The sequence below is a fragment of the Diadema antillarum genome, unplaced genomic scaffold, assembly GCF_040938485.1.
Source record: "Diadema antillarum isolate AM-2024a unplaced genomic scaffold, OU_Dant_1.0 seq00000053_RagTag, whole genome shotgun sequence".
NCBI classification, from domain to species: domain Eukaryota; kingdom Metazoa; phylum Echinodermata; class Echinoidea; order Diadematoida; family Diadematidae; genus Diadema; species Diadema antillarum.
The window spans coordinates 584,800-601,238 of NW_027271161.1; the positions used below are offsets into that span (position 1 = coordinate 584,800).

At 38.9% G+C, this 16,439-nt stretch overlaps 1 protein-coding gene across 1 annotated transcript; it reads left to right on the forward strand.

Moving 5' to 3' along the window:
- Positions 1 to 555: 555 nt before the first annotated feature.
- Positions 556 to 6,240, forward strand: LOC139725615 (uncharacterized). Its single transcript, XM_071636705.1, has 5 exons — positions 556 to 628; positions 1,682 to 1,854; positions 3,539 to 3,688; positions 4,348 to 4,452; positions 4,880 to 6,240. The coding sequence occupies exons 1-5, from the start codon at positions 556 to 558 to the stop codon at positions 5,459 to 5,461; spliced, it is 1,083 nt and encodes a 360-aa protein (XP_071492806.1). The 3' UTR covers positions 5,462 to 6,240.
- The last annotated feature ends 10,199 nt before the right edge of the window (positions 6,241 to 16,439 follow it).

A 16,439-nucleotide genomic window follows, 5' to 3' on the forward strand; every position in this document is an offset into this window, starting at 1 on the left:
AATCTGTTCTAACTTTCTTTCGTATAGAATATAATTGAGCTATGAGGAGATAGATGACCTCCGTCTGGTTGTGCAAATATTCTTATCTCTGTGCTGAAATGACTGTTTACCTTTGAAATATGGCTGTTGACATTAGCTGTGGCATTTAACTATGGTACTTCAAATCTGTGTGCTGAAATTTCTCAAGTGATCTTTAAAATTTATTTGCTGTCTATTCTGCAAGAAATGAACCTTGTGTCAAATTGATGAATATTAAATATTCTCATGTTGTGTTTGTGATCTTTCTTTCTATTCAGGGAAACCTTTTAGTCTTCTTTATCTTGCTCTGTCATGAAACAATTAGTGCCCATGTTGTGTATTTAATTTTGAAAGAAATATTCCCAGGATAAGCAATCACTAGTAACAAACTTGCAGGAGCTTGCATCTAAGGTGAGAAAGTGACACATTTAGCAATATAAATTCAGTCAGGTAAGTTTTAAGAATCTGCATAGGTTTAAAGTAGTAATTATGCACTCACACCATTATCTTATGTTTGTTTTTTAACATTGCAGAACCATGAGGCTGAAAGCAAGAAGTCTTCTTCTTCTCACAGTGTTGGGAGTGTTGGGAGTACTGGTGTATGTTTATGGTATGGTATTCATACATTTCCTATTGATTCCACCATAGTAAATCCTAATCTTATCTTGGTTATTGGAAAAAAAGAGAGAAATTTTATACCTGTAAGCAAGAGAGATAGGTGCATGCATTTTGTAAGGCAGGCATGGCATAATTATGCCAAAAATATATCTCTATTTTGAAAATGTTTACAAAAAGTTCAGATTATATTAAGCATGATTGGAGAGGATGTCAAAATTGGATTTATACTGTAAAAGTGGATATTTTTGCGCACCTAATTTTTCGCGCTTGGCTGGGTAAGAAGAGTTTTGCGTGTTTTTAATTCCGCAGAATCAGAGACATCAACTACTGGAACATATGGCACACAAAAATATTCACATTTTTTTATTTTCACGCTAGCTTCTGGTTGCGCAAAATGCGCAAAAATTTCAATATCACGAAAATTTCCACTTTTACAGTATGCAATTCAGCAGTGTGGCAGTCATTTAGTTTTATCGTCATAGTTATGTTGTGCGCTGGTCAGTCCTTATTTTTTTGTGGAGGATTTTTTCTGATTTTAAGATCTGAAGAGGGAGAGCTATCTCGGTCTCTCTGCTGTTTGTCACTGGTCAAGCTCATGATAAAAGATGGTTTGGAGAACCAGATTTTGCCTTTTCACATGGTGAACATTTTCCCCAGTGCTTACTTCTATGCAACCAATTGAGAATAATCCTCAATGGTTTCTCACAGTTCTGATCTGTGATATTTTTCATAGTTAGAAAGACAATTTTGCTAAAAAGTTAGATCAGAAATGAAGCCAAGATAAAGTAGATTACTGAGGATGATTATGTGAGTATTGCTTCAAACATGCATGCTGAAACTATTATCACTTTAATTGAAGTTTTGTAATGATGGTCAATTTCTCTTTTTTTGTCGAAATTATCTCCATAATCATTGTTGTAATCATCATCATTATCATCATCACCATTATCATCACCATTATTGTTATTATTATCAACATCATTGGCATCATCATTACTTTTGCTTCCATCATCATCATCAATGTCATCCACGTCATCCATGGCAGCCTTCATGGAGGAAGATGTTGAGGATGGCGAGCTGCGGAGCCGAGAACGCCGCCTCCTTGAGCAAGTGACCAGGGATCCCAATCGAGTGGTCTACTTCAACTACCCCATCACAAACAATGTCAGCGCCAGCAAGGAGCCCATTGACATCGCCGTGGAGATGCCGCCCTGGCAGGTATGAGATGAATACCTCATTTCTACACAAAGTTGGGCCCAGGAGCACTCCTGAAGCGCTTTGACTTTAAAGGGGAAATCCAGTCCAAATGTAAGTTAGTCTGATAAAAAAGAGTAAAATCTTGCGAGTTCAACAGTAAAAATTTGACTGAAATTGGATGAAAAATAAGGACATGATTATGGCATTTTGAAGTTTTGCTAAATTATGCAAAGCAGTTCTTGTGCAGCGGATATAAATATGCAAATTAGTGAGCTAACCATGTCATTACCTCACAGTTTTCCACTGATCCTGTAAAAAAAAATGACGAAAATTTAATGTGTCTGTCATTGAAGTCTGAAACATGATATTACTCCTGATTGAATAACTTTAGAATAGTGATCTGTTGGATATACCAGGATTTGAGCCTCAGGCATAATTACATTTGAATGAAAACCTGGAAATGTCAAAATTTCATGTACAAACTATATGGAAGTCGTGAGGGTATGACATGCTAACTTTGCCATTTGCATGTTCATATTGACAGTTCAAGAACTGTTTCCTGAAAAATTGATGAATCTTCAAAATGTCATAACTTCCTTATTTTTCACCTGATTTTATCAAAATTTTACTGTTGAACTTGTAATATTTACTCTTTCTTATCAGACTAACTTATATTTGGACTGGATTTCCCCTTTAAGCCCCTTTGTTCATACAGGGAATCACTGCTTGCTGAGACCAGCTCAGAGGGGCATGCAAATGTAACTGTCATGGTGACCTTGGAGTGAGCAGGAAATTATCACATACAGACTGTATGCAGGGTGCACTACATTCCACCCCTGGAGCGCTCTAAATGTTGGTTTAGACAGTTTAGACAAGAGTGCTTTGGGAGCGCTCCTAAGCCTAGCCTTGAGAGGGGCATAGCTTTAGGCGGATCTGGGGCGTGATTTTCTTTTCATACAGAGTTCAGAGGGGTTCAGGAGTGTTTTTTGGAGTGCTCAAAATACCCTGTATAAATGGGGCAATAGTCTCATCAGTAGTGTCCTAGTCTGTGAGAATTGTCCCAATGGAGGGTGCTGTCTTTTCTTTTGCTTTTAAGTTTTTCTTTTGAACATTGTTAAAGATTCTGAATTTAAACCTAATAGTTTTTTTGAATCGTAGTGCTTTCCCTTAGGCTTGTTTTGTGTGTGGCTATTATCTTCTACCTTGATTATAATGATGATAATTGGATAGGACAAATTATAACAATTATGATAATGATACTGGTGATGGTGTTGAAGACCATATGAATGATGATGATGATGATGATAGTGGAGATGATAGTAACAATTATAATAATGCATTAGAGGAGAAGAAGAATATGTATCATGATCAAGAGAAAGATGCATGTAGGGTAACCACAAATCTATCAACCATACTAATACATCTCTATTTGAAAAATATGAAAATCAGACCTCAATGTGTTGTAACCCTCAGGAAAGTACTGATCTGTTGTGGATAGTACAAGTCTTTTAGCGTTTTAGGGTTTGCACAAATGTAAATCGTATTTTGTCAGTTACCATACACTGCCTTATCATGAGTGTTGCGCTCCCAAGTGCGATACATCAAAATAATTGGCATGTACCACAATGTTTGAAATCTCTTACTTGTGCTTATTAAACATGTTTGCTCAACTGTTGTTGTTTTCTCCCTACTATCCTACCTGTAGGAGATTGACAAGCACATTGTGGTTGTGACTGGCTTTAAGCAGACCAGGGCCTATGTGGGACTCGGCATGATAGCCTCCGTTCAAGCCCACATGCCTGTCAAGAAGATCATTGTCTACAACTTGGGCATTCATCCCAAAATTGTGAAACAGGTCAGTTTCCTTTTCAGTACGACAAATCTAGAGCAGTGGAGTATGGATGAGGTAGTTCACTTTGTTTACGTAAAAACTGGGCCCTATTGAAGATCAGCTAGTGCAGCTGAATATGGGCTATCCAGCCATCTTGATAGAATTATAAAAACAAAAACAATTAAAAAGATGTTATATTCTTCAACTATGCAGTACAGCTGTAGGAGCAGGTATTTTTTTCCTTGTAATTTTCAGTTGATTTTGTTGGCTTGTGAATGGCCCCTTTCTTGTAAGGCACCACATGCCCAGTTGATGACATTTACTAAATAGTGCAACAGCCACATGTGTTAACAACGACAGGGTTTCGGCAACCCTTGCCCAGTTTTCCTGTGAGTACATTGTGTATGCGATGGACTATTTTACCATGTTAGCACCATGCTTGTTGTAAGTAGTGAAGAGGAGGAGGTGGAGGAAGGCGGCACTTGACTTGACAACCCATTATCCAAATGATTCACTTCAGCTCTCACCTTACAGTGATCATCTGTGTGCAGTTACGACAAACTGCAAGAATGCATGCATGCATGGTTGCAGCTTTTCAGCTGTGGCGGACTTGACATTCATTGATACTTAAGTGATTTTGGTGTTGTTGTTTTTTTCTTACCTCTGCACGATCCACTCTGCAGATGCAGCAAATGTGCAATGTGGAAGTCAGACGCTTCAACTTCACGCGGTATCCTCGCCATGTTTCTCGCCTTGAGAATGGAGCTTGGAAAATCTTTGCACTTAGGGTAAGATGTTCAGTATTTGGAGATGCTGTAAAAAATGCACTTATTGGCTGCCATGGTGCCCCCTTATTGTTTACCCTTTTTCAGAAGAAATGCACAAACTTTGAAATTTTCTTCTCTTACTCCATTGTACTGATGGTATGCTTGTTCTTTTTTTTTGTAAAATGTTTTACAGTTGAATAATTTGTGATGCATTAGATAAAGACAGTAGGAGCTGATTTAAAACAAGTCAAATTTGCACTAGTATCAAGTAGCTAGAAGTTTCAGTGATATGAACTTTGTTACACACTATTGTTCCATGGGTATTGTTACCATGTTGTAATATATGATAGTGCATGTACCGCATATACTAGTTTACAATAATGGAATCAGCATGATGCAAAGATAGGCAGTTTGCATTGACCTCTGTGTATCTGACTTTGCTGTGCAGGAGGTTATGAAGGAGTATGGAGGTTTTTTCTACGCTAGTCCCCAGGTCCGGTTTCGTGCTCCCATCAACTTTATCATCCCCTACCTCAAGAAACATCACGGCATCCTTGCCAGAACAAACCCCGCCAACCTGACGGTTGAGGTCAGCCACCCAGGCCTCTTCCGCTTCTTTCGCTCCTCGGCGGCAAGGTTCGTCGCGTCGCATCCCGAGGCGTACAGCGCTGTCCCACACATGTGGCTCGCCGTCAACAACTCGGAGACGGAGCGGCGCTTCTGGAAGCCCATGATGGACTGCGCCAGCAACTGGCGGTGCATCGCGCCGCAGGGCTCCACCGCCGTCAACTTGGACCCCCGGAGCAATGGGACATCAGACCACACCCACCAGTACGAGGCCTCGCTGCTCTCGCTGCTCCTCTACCGAAACTTTGATCATGGGTGGTGCCAGGATGCGAGCCTGGAGGCAACCTTCAAACGCCTCGCGGACGTGATCCACCACCTGGACTTGCACGACTACCTGTGGGCGCACTACTGTAACCCTCCAAAAAAAGAAATTGATTGCTCTATCCAGCGAAAACTGTGCTGAATGTACACAACGGTTGAATCTTAGTATTTATTGCCCTACATTCCAGAGGGCACGTGTATTCCTGGTATGACTAGTATTCTTTTCTAACTTGCAATTTTTTTTATATATCTGTATGAAAAGTACTATTCTATATGTTAGCTATACCCAAATGTTTTTCATCATACATGTATATTATAAAGAGACATCATTTCTTCTTCAAATATTTTTACCAATGATTGTCAGTATTTTTGGGACATGCTTCTCTCTCTGAAGAACATATCCCCACCCCTGGGTGTGTGTTTCATTGTACATGTAGTATTTTGTGGTGCTCTGTCAAAGCCAAAGAGTATTTTGTTTTTCATTTTTTTCTTATCCACCAAAGAAGATCACCATATTGCTGTAGTTGATTAAAACCGTGATCCATTCAGTTAGAAAGTGTATGAATGCTTGAAATGTTTTTGAATATGTGCCTGATCGAGAGAGAGAGAGAAAAAAAAAATTGTTTTGTTAATGTGTACAATGTATATGAATGAGTGTATGTAAAATATTTTCAAAATGATAACCATTGCTATACTGGTATGTCCATGTTTTTGTGAGTACTCCTACATGTATGTACAGCAAGAAGTTTGCAATACAGCTAGTCTTTCTCTCAAGGAGTAATGACGATCACAAATTATATTTTTATAACCAAAAATTGATATTCAGTGCTCAAAAGGAATCTCCGCAGTGAAAGGAATTGAAGGGGGAAAATCAAGGTTAAGAGATTAATAATGGAGTTTACTGGCTAAATATTATTAAAGGGCAGGCTGCAGGTCTTTCCCAGATATGCTTCTTTCTTTTTTTTCTGTCCATTTGCTACATAAGAATTTTGTGCTTTGTGTATGGAAGGAATCAACCTGAAATCCCGACTGTTCAACGATGAAGTTATTGTATGTAATTTTCATACACTACTGCCTTCAGAGGTCTCAATGGCAACTGTGTTTGTCAAACAGTGAAGAGTATTCTGTTTTGTGTGTCGCAGGTTTTGAACTAACCTGGCCAATTTCGGGATTATTTATTAAACTGGAGGTTTTATAACAGTTAAAAGAACATAAACACTCCAATTACAGTTGAAGATAAATAATTTATTGGACTTAGTCCAGCTGTGTTGACTAAGCTGGAATGTAAAATTGTAATAGTGAACGGTAACAAAGTGTGTTCACACAATTGTGAAATGCCGGAAAGTGTACCTCTAAATATCGAGACGCAGCTCGAGGGATAATACAAAAGCTGCAAACACTTCAAAAGACACAAGGCAATGAAGACATGTATAAATTACTATGGGGGGGGGGGGGGGGGGAATTTGTTATTTTACATCATGTAACACTGGAACAATGGTGTGTTCTGATAATTCCAGATCTTATCTCAAGCAACGATGTCGTTAGATAATGTGATCCTTGGAAGTTGAGAATTTTATTGGCTTACAGAATTCAATTTTGTGTTAAAGCATGGAAGATATGGAGTGTACTTGTGATGTTAGGTTCTTCCCTCAGGCGATGGAGAGCGATGCCTTCAGCTGGTCATCATCAGTAGATAGGGTCCACTGCCAGCTGGGGTATGGCCTTATATGTTTGGGGGGGGGGGGGGGGACGTCTACGTGAGGGACTATGGCAGTCGGATATATGAGAGCAACCGCTACAAAACATATCTCAACTGGCCAATGTCGTATTATAGCTCTCCTCCAAGAGGGCAAAATCTTTTCCCCACATAGGCAAGCTACAAAAAGCATCAAGGCCACAGGTCAGCGCTATGATGAATCTCCTATAGTAACCCGTAAAACCAAGAAAAGACTTCAGCTCCTTAATATTGTCAGGTGCTGGTCAGGAGCATACAGCAGCGATCTTATAATGGGGTCTGTCCTCCCTCCCTCTACTGAAATGAGGTAGCCAAAGCACTTGACTTGCGACTGGAAAAGTTGGCACTTCTCTGGACTGAGCTTGAGATGATAGTCCCTCAGGCGATCCAGGATACAAAGAAGTCACCTCTCATGTTTTTCCTCTGTGTTCACAAACACAATGATGTCATCGAGTTAGACGAACACCTCCTGCAGTGTGTCTCCCAAACACCTCTCCATTACCCTCTGGAAGATGGCTGGTGCATTGCTGACTCCTTGAGACATTCTGTTAAATTCATAGAAGCCAAGGGAAACACCAAAATGTGGACTCTTGCTTGTCTTCTTCTGCTAGTGCCACTTCATAGTACCCTGACTTCAAGTCAAGACATGAAAACCACTGGGCACCATGCATCACGTGCAGGAGATCTTCAATACATGGAATAGCATAGCATAGTGGTCTTTTACTGTCCTGTTTAGCTTGCGTTAATCTACAGACACAGGCATATACTACTACTCATCTTTGGGACAAGTACAATTGGGGAAGCAAACTGGTCTCAGACTCTCTGATGATTCCTTTTCCCAAGAGGTCTCTCAGGTGAATCCGAGCATCTCCATAATCTGAAGAAGGGAGGCTCCACACTGGGAGGCTCCATACTTTTGGCGATTACATCGCGACCGCTGGGAATTTCGGATTCTCGCTTCATGACTTTTTCCCCTGAAGTCTTGCGCACATTTTGATACCACATTTGTCCATATCGGACCTACCTAGGAGGTGTTATGGGCCAATTAGTATGCGCATGTCATTAAAACGGCTAATCGCTGCATATATTTGTGTACAGTTACATACTGTCAATAGACCATGGCTTGCATTACTTTATAAATTTTGCTCAGGAATTGGTTTTCCACTTGGTTCATGCTTCTATATTGTTCTGAAATAAATTGGGCAAAATTTAGAAACAATGATATACATAAGGAATAGAAAACAATAGAAAACATAAGACATAAAAACAATACAAAACATAACAAAAAGTTGTTTTTTTTTCTCTTTTTTTCTCTCTCTGATTTATTTCACATTTGGGAAACATTATTCTTCATAATTACACAGTTTTCATGTAATTTTGTACTTGTTTAGGCTGAAATTATGAAAATATCCCCCAAATGGATAAAATATGCATTATGAATAATTAATTAGCTAATTATGCAAAAAAATGCATAATTGATCAAAATAAATTACACCATCAGATTCAGCACGCGAAGATCTATCAGCATGCAAATTTTCAAGTTCATCGGACATTGCGTTTCCGAGATCAATGGGGGGGGGCCTGGGAGGCCCCCCCCCCCCCCTCCCCCCCAGTATTTTCATGGAGCCAAATAGCCCAGTACAGTAAGGGTTAAGGTATAAAACATATTATTGTCAAAGCTCCCTCCAGTTGAAAGGAGGGGGAGGTGGGAGACACTCCCTATCCACACCACCCCCCACCACCGTCACTTTGATCCTTCTGGTTTGGTCGCTCACTCCCTCCCAGTGTTGGTGCCCCTGTTTCTATAAGCAGTTTATTGCAAGCTTACTGACTGTGTCAAATAGATCCAAACCCAAATATAGCCAACGAGGGACTAGTTTGAAGACTAAATCCCATATAGGGTGAACTCTTCATTGTCACTAGTTTCTAAGAGTTGATTAAACAAGACTGCTATCCACATAAACATGTACAATCAACCTTGCCTATTACAATCCAAAGGCATTGGAGACAATCCATCTGCTTACGTGATTGAACTAACACGTTTCTCCATCTAGGGTAGAATCTTCTTTGTCTAAGTCAATCTTTTTGACTTGTGCAAGGTCCACCTCAGCGAGGTTGACTGTACATTTTCTTTCAGATATGTAGCTTATGATATTCAGGGAAAAATCCAGATGATGTATGCAAATGCAGATGAAAATGGACTGAATCGCTTATCAAAGGACTAAAGAAGCAAATCCTGTACTCTTACCGTCTTGAGGGTAATTCCTGAAGGAATTTGCTGCAGAAATATTGTTTTGTCATTATCGAATTGGCAACTCTGAATTTTACTATATATCTCGTATTGTAGAAAGATTATATGGAACTGGTTAAATTCATTCAAATGTCTCAAAAGTATAAAGAAATTGAACAGAAATTGCCAGTTGTTATCCAAGAATTTTATAGTCTTCTAAAGTTTATGAGTTGGTTACAAAATCCATGCCTGAAGAAACATTCTGCAACCAAAACAATATACAATAACAACAAAGGGCTCGAGTCAAAGATATATATATGCATTTTTTTTTGGTTTGTTACTCTACCTTATGTCAGATTGAGTGATAAATATTGCAGTTTTTAGATATAGCACAAAAGTACAGAAATGTGGTTTCTAGCACTTGATGGGTTACTGCTGCTTGCTTCTTTTGAAACCAGTCCTGGGCACCGTTTCATGAAAGTTGTTGGGCCTGACAAGTTGTCAGTCTGTGACAATTACCATAGTAAAAGTCAGTGACCAGAGGCTTCTCAGCCAATCAAAACCAAAGATTTTACTGAGCTTGTCAGAGACTGACAACTTGCCTGTCAGGGCTGACAACTTTCATGAAACGGTGTCATGGGATCACAAAGAGCACTGCCTATTGTAACCACTGCACCAGGAGGCTCTGATGCCAATGGTTGCAGGCACAAATCTCGGTTTCAGTAAGGCTCTTTTTGGCCTGATCGGCAATGTTAATATGCCCAATTCTTATCATGGTGACCATGCTTCCTTTATACACACCCTCCTCCCTGGTGGATCAGTTTTGGCCTCGCACTCGATTATGTAGCAAACCCATGCCATAGCAGCTTAATTCTCTTTATACAATCATCTGGTCTTCCTATTTTTCTCATATGTTGCCTAATGATGGTGAAAACCTCTTCATTGGTTAAGAAGATTGAGTAGTAGAAAATCAAAAGCTTACAAGTTGTAGCACTGAGCAGTAAATTCTTGTCTTTGACAGTGGCATTGTACTTTTTGATATATTATTGATCACTGATATACGTGTAAGTGGTTTTGTGTGTACATAGACACTCTAAGTTAATGACGCAATTTGATACACCTTTGTTACATAATATACAGAAATTTTTGAATAAATTGGATAATGAAAGCCATGAACAAATGGGTGCAGCCTCCAATTTGATTACTTTTGTAATAATTTTTGTTTGTTTGTGTATATGTGTGTACTTTAATACCATACATAGATTCATTTGTGGGGTAGAGAGAACCATAACATAATATGTGACTGTGCATCACAAAACCAACAAAAAGTTGCACGCCCCGATTTTACGTGAAGACTCAAGATGGGCGAAAGGGGTCAACCTAGTAAGTCTGAGTTTTTCATATTTTCTGAAAGGGCAGCTCTTCTACATTATCCCAGAGTTTTAATCATGAAACAAATCTACATGTAGAACTTTCTTTGTTGTAATATTTGATACGTCTTTTGAGTCCCCATTTCATTTCTTGACGACCCTTTACACACTCTTCACTTTTAATAACATTTGAAAGAATGATGCTACTGCTTTTTAAGTTGGGGTTTGTCATCAATAGAATGTTTTGATACTCAAGAGCATGTTCAATTCCAGCTTAATCTGATAATCCCTTCATTGTTGATGCTATTAAAGAAGTTTTACATCCAGCTTTTTTTTTTTAAATTGCACAGAGCACAGCTTGAGATTAAAGGCTTGAATAGACCCTGTACTTCACAGCCTCTTATCTCAGTACATGCTTTTCCAGAGTGTGTGGTGTTTCTTTTTTTTTCAATATTTAGAAAGGTTTGCAGAGTCCATTTGAATGGAGTTATACATGCTCTCTTGGAATGTGCCCTTAATTAAAAATCTGTTTCTGGTGGCTTATGGTTGGTTTTGTGATGCAGGGTCACATAGAGTACAATAATCACCTTTATTCCGTCTGGTTTGTGAGGTTTGAATTACAAAGGGCAAAAACAGAAAGCCTACAGTTCCCCACAAAACAGTGTGTGTAGCTTTGGTGAGTGTATGGGCATTTATGCTGGTTGTAGGCATGTTTTTGTTTTTGTTTTTTGTTTTTAAATGTGTGTGTGTGTGTGTGTGTGTGGACAGTCGACAAAATTCTCGTGTGCTGTACATACATAACATTGCAAAAAGGATGTGCATGATATGTACAACCATGTATGCGTAAAGCAATATTGTAACACACACACTGAGTAACTGACAATTCACACTTACACACATACACACATGTAGGTACTTACAGACAGACTTGAATATTGCGCCCGCTTGTTCTTATGAGACAGAATATGTAATATCACTGATCGGTCTTCATGTTTGCTACATATTGAGGAAAAAAAAAATGTAGTCATTATAAATCATCTGTCCAATGTATTACCTGCCTTGCCACATTTACCTTGGAGGTGGCATGTTACCTTCGCCATTCTAATGCTCATCACTGTCACGAGGTTGCAGAGGAACAAGAGAAGGTAAATTAACAAAATAAGATTTATACAATGAAATACATATACATGTACCAAGGGTGGTATTCTGAAATCCTTCCTCGGAAGATTTTTCTTCCCAAGTCAGGATTTTTTTTTTTTTTTCCCAACAGTGGTATTCTGAAAATCTTCCTAACCTTTTTCCTAAACTTTGGAAGAAACTCGGGGAAAATATGCAAATGACGAAGAATCCTAGGAAGATGACTGACTTTCTGGCTTTGGAAGAAGTTGGTATTCTAAAGCGCACTTAGGAAAAGAAATTAGGAAGATTATTAGGAAAGTCCTCACCCTGCCCTAAGTATGTTGTTATAAGATACTGTATAGACCGATTCGGGTTCGTTGAGGGCAGCAGACAATTTGTGGCACTGGGCGCAGCCATGAGCTCATTTTGAGGTGTCTTAGCCGACCCCCCCTCCTCTCCCCCACCCCATGGGCAACATGTTTATCGCACACATGTAACAAAGGTTCGCGCACTAAGCAAGCATTCGCGCACTCAGTACGAGATGCTTATTGGCTAAAACGACCATGCATCAGTTTTTCATTCCGCGCGCGGAAGGGGGTGGGGGAGAGGGGGGGGGGGGGGGTCGGCTAAGACACCTCGTTAATGGCACTGCCCATGCCAAAAATACACATAGCGAGTCACAGAATCGGTCTATAGCAAGAGGCAAAACGTGCATGGCACTTGTCATTGAACTGTGCGCAATGCATGTATGTACTTATGCACAAAATGGGTATGAAAAATGGCACATGCACAACACGTTTTTAACCCTACATCATAATGATATACGATTGCCATTGGTTAGTTCCTTATGATACATTTCATTTCGTATTGGCTTAGAAAGAACCAGTGGGTGGGGTGGGGATAAGGATGACCTAATTTGCATTAAGAAGTTCCTAGGAAGAAATTTCAGAATACAAATTCTATCTTTACTCAGCACTTCCTACCTTTCTGACTTAGGAAGAACCTTGGAATTAAGAAACTTAGGAAGATTATCAGAATACCACCCAAAATACCTATCCCCTTAAGAAAAAGAAACAAAAAAAAAAAGAACAAGAGAAAATGGTGTGGGGGTGGGGATGGGGGATGAAGATATGCACAAAAGCCCAACACCAAAAGCCCACAACAAACCCAAAAATGGAGGGTACAGAAAAACTTGCACAACACATTTTGACAAACCTCACTTTCCTGGTTTGGATTTATTGTAAAATATTTCTCCTGCCACACCATGCTACACACAATATCTGTATATATACATCTTTAAAATAATTCTATACATCTCATCAACTGCCCTTTCTTCAGTACTTCACATTGGATACCATTGTATCTACATGACGATAGGGTGCTCCTTCATATACATGATTCATAATCTACCATAGGCCTACTTCACACACCACATACTAAATACGATGTTCATACACCAACTACTACTTCACCTACAAACTAAAATGGGAGTCTGTATTGCATTACCATCATTATTTCTAAATTCTTCACTCTTGACAGATGATAACTAGTTTGGGACTCAAAGCCATCAAAAATAAACATTGCCTATAACAAACTACTTCATTGTTCAAAGTAGAATCACCGTTTTCAGAAGATCAATAAAATACACAATCTCAACAGAGGATCCAAAGAGCCACATCATTTCATTTTCTGCGAATCTCTGATAATCCCTTCTCCGCTGGTCAGACACTGATCATGTGTATACATATACCTCATTCTTTATGAGATGAATTCATATTTCTGCTGGAAAAGTATGTAAAATTACCATGTTCCCTGATTGCCGACTTCAGACAGCCACCATGCCGGGCAGCCCAAGTGAGTACTAACAGTAAACCAGACAAACTCTACAACTATCAAAACAACTTGATGGATTGTATGTCTTTGTTGAACATTTGCCTTACACATTGACGTAATTCCAGATAGTGAACCCACTTACTACCTGCAGCACAGATTAGTGTATGTACACTTTTTTTTTTCCTGTGGAATTTCATTATTTTTCCCCAGAATGATCTCATATTCTACAATTCAACACATTTGTCACACATTCACCACATTATATGAAATATTCTTCTCACCAACATTAATAATTCATTTGGCCTAATAAGTGCCGATCCATCAACACAAACACACACACACATACACACAAAGAAAATGGTTAAAATAGGAATATATAATTTCTGGAAGATAACTCTTCAGATAAAATGAACTGTCACAAACTCTCATACTGATAAAATGTTGCAGTCCTGTGCAATCAGTGTCACAAAACACATAATGTGATACCTTCAGAACAGTCCATTCTTGTTTACCCACATAACTTGAAACCTTTTGACAACTTGAAATTTGTCAGTGTGCTTGTCATTCATGCTCAACATGTCGACCAACCATGTGTATATGACATTACATACAGGTTCATCAGCAGGTCATGTTTGTGCATTTGTGTTTTGATATGCATTATGTACATGTATGTAACTGACCAATATCCACATACACATGAAAAGGTCAACTGACACTAGATCTCAAAACTTAAATGTGTCACAACACAGCACTCTCAGCAGCCTTTTGAAAGGCAGCTCGCAATGGACTCGCAAGCACACAGCGATCAGATTGGAGCGACTCGCTACCCTCGCAGCTCGCCGGTGGCACACTGTGTGTGCGAGTCCATTGCTCTTTGTGTGCGTGTGCTGAAATTATAGTGAGCTGCCTTTGCAAAAGGCTACACTCTCAGGGGAATGGATACATACACTAACCAAAAATCATTGTTACATTTCACAAGTTTTCAGCAGAAACTTTAAGGCAGAGGTAACAAAAAGGTCGCACAATGCATACTGCACTTCCTGCGACTCACAAGTTCTGGATGGTTGGTGGCCACGTAAACAAGGTGGGACTGTATTATCTCATCTATCAACAATATAATCATCAAGGTGTGGGTTTGATATACAAAGTCAGTAAACAAAATGTCACAAGAAATATCTTTCTACAGACATTACACAAAATAGACAGGAAATCAGCTAATATTTACTTTGTCATTCAAAGTATTATCTGTTTCCACTGTATTCTTTGTAACATTTTTTTTTTCTCTCACTACTGAATGGATGCTGACAATGAAGAACATTTCACAGTCTGGAAATTTGCACCAATTTTAACACTACAGCAGTCAAGAGAGTCACATTTTACTCTACGGCTACGTAAACCTGCACCTATGTCATCTTAACAAATATTTGTGATATGCCTGCAAGATATATACAAATATGTATTTGCACCTGCAATATTAACCAATTAAGTCTTGAGGTAATATTGTGGCAGAAGAAAAATTATCATTATGTCCTCATTAGGTTGGCAACTCTTAATTTTAATGTGCATGCTATATTGGAGAATGAGTACATCAAAGTCATGAAATTATGCACAAAATTAGAAAATAAAATGAAATAAAATTACAAGAATGTGCCAATTTGAGGGAGAAATATTGGCTTAATCCATTATAAAATGTGTTGCCAATTTAAAAACCAGATATGAATTCAGTCCCACCTTATAGAGGCTTTTGATAAGCGTGCAATCAAAAGAAACAATGGTACATGACCAAAACAGGGCTCAATCAAAAGAGAAGTATCTATTCTACCTGATGATATCCTATCAATGAATATTAAAAATCATAATAAAAAGATACAGCACCAAACAGCAGAAATATGATTCTGGTATCTCATGGGTTAAATTCCATGTCCTTCCATCAGCAGTTTTTAAACCATTGAAGACAGACTGATTTTCCTATAACACGCATTTCGCATTTACCCAAGCCCAACAATACCTACGACTAGTCTGCAATCGGTTAATTGGTTTTCGGCATTTCCACCATCCGATCTCCCTTTGTCCAGTTTAAACATGAGTGCATGATAACACAACAGCGCTTTAAAATCAATTTGCTCTTGTAACTATTTCACACTATCTGCATCTACAAGATACTGCTAAGGCAAGGTACAATGTACACTTCTGCATGCGAATATTTTTCATTCATCCATATTTCATACTACTGTGTATACATGACAATATACCGGCAAGGTATTATATATGAACACATTCTTCACAATGAGGATCAATTACACGGGAGAAATGTTATAACATAAATATACAAACCTTGCAAACTAATATATACATACAGAGAGAGAAAAAAAAAGGACATGATTCCTGGGATAATGCATGAATACACAATTCAAAACATTTTGACTAGTTGACCCAAAGAATGATTAAACCCCATAATCAGAGAGAGAAAAGGAAATACTGCTGGGGTGCTGCAGGATTTGTATGACAATAGTACCACACAAACATGAGGTCAAAATCTGAAAAACTGCTGCACAGCTAATACCAGCAACAGCTTGCAACATGATAGTACTTAAAGGTACATAGACCAAGTGATTTAGTCGAATGCGTATGCGGGCGCACTGTGCAATATCCTATAGAGACAGGTAACGCTATCGACTCCTCTTCAGCACCTACGCTTTGACCCATTTCCATGAGTCCGTAGAAGTCCAATCCACTGTAGTTAGTGGTTTAATCACAGTTCGGCTCATGATTCGGCTGATGATGACAGCTTTAGCAAGCTTCTTTTGTGACGTCATACTAAGAAGCACATAAG

What these genes read in the sequence shown, in the direction of transcription:
- LOC139725615 (XM_071636705.1), top strand. Translation starts at nt 556, where the DNA reads ATGAGGCTGAAAGCAAGAAGTCTTCTTCTTCTCACAGTGTTGGGAGTG. An exon ending in AGTACTGGTGTATGTTTATG is followed by an intron (nt 629 to 1,681) that starts GTATGGTATTCA and finishes CATCCATGGCAG; the next exon opens with CCTTCATGGAGGAAGATGTT. An exon ending in TGGAGATGCCGCCCTGGCAG is followed by an intron (nt 1,855 to 3,538) that starts GTATGAGATGAA and finishes TCCTACCTGTAG; the next exon opens with GAGATTGACAAGCACATTGT.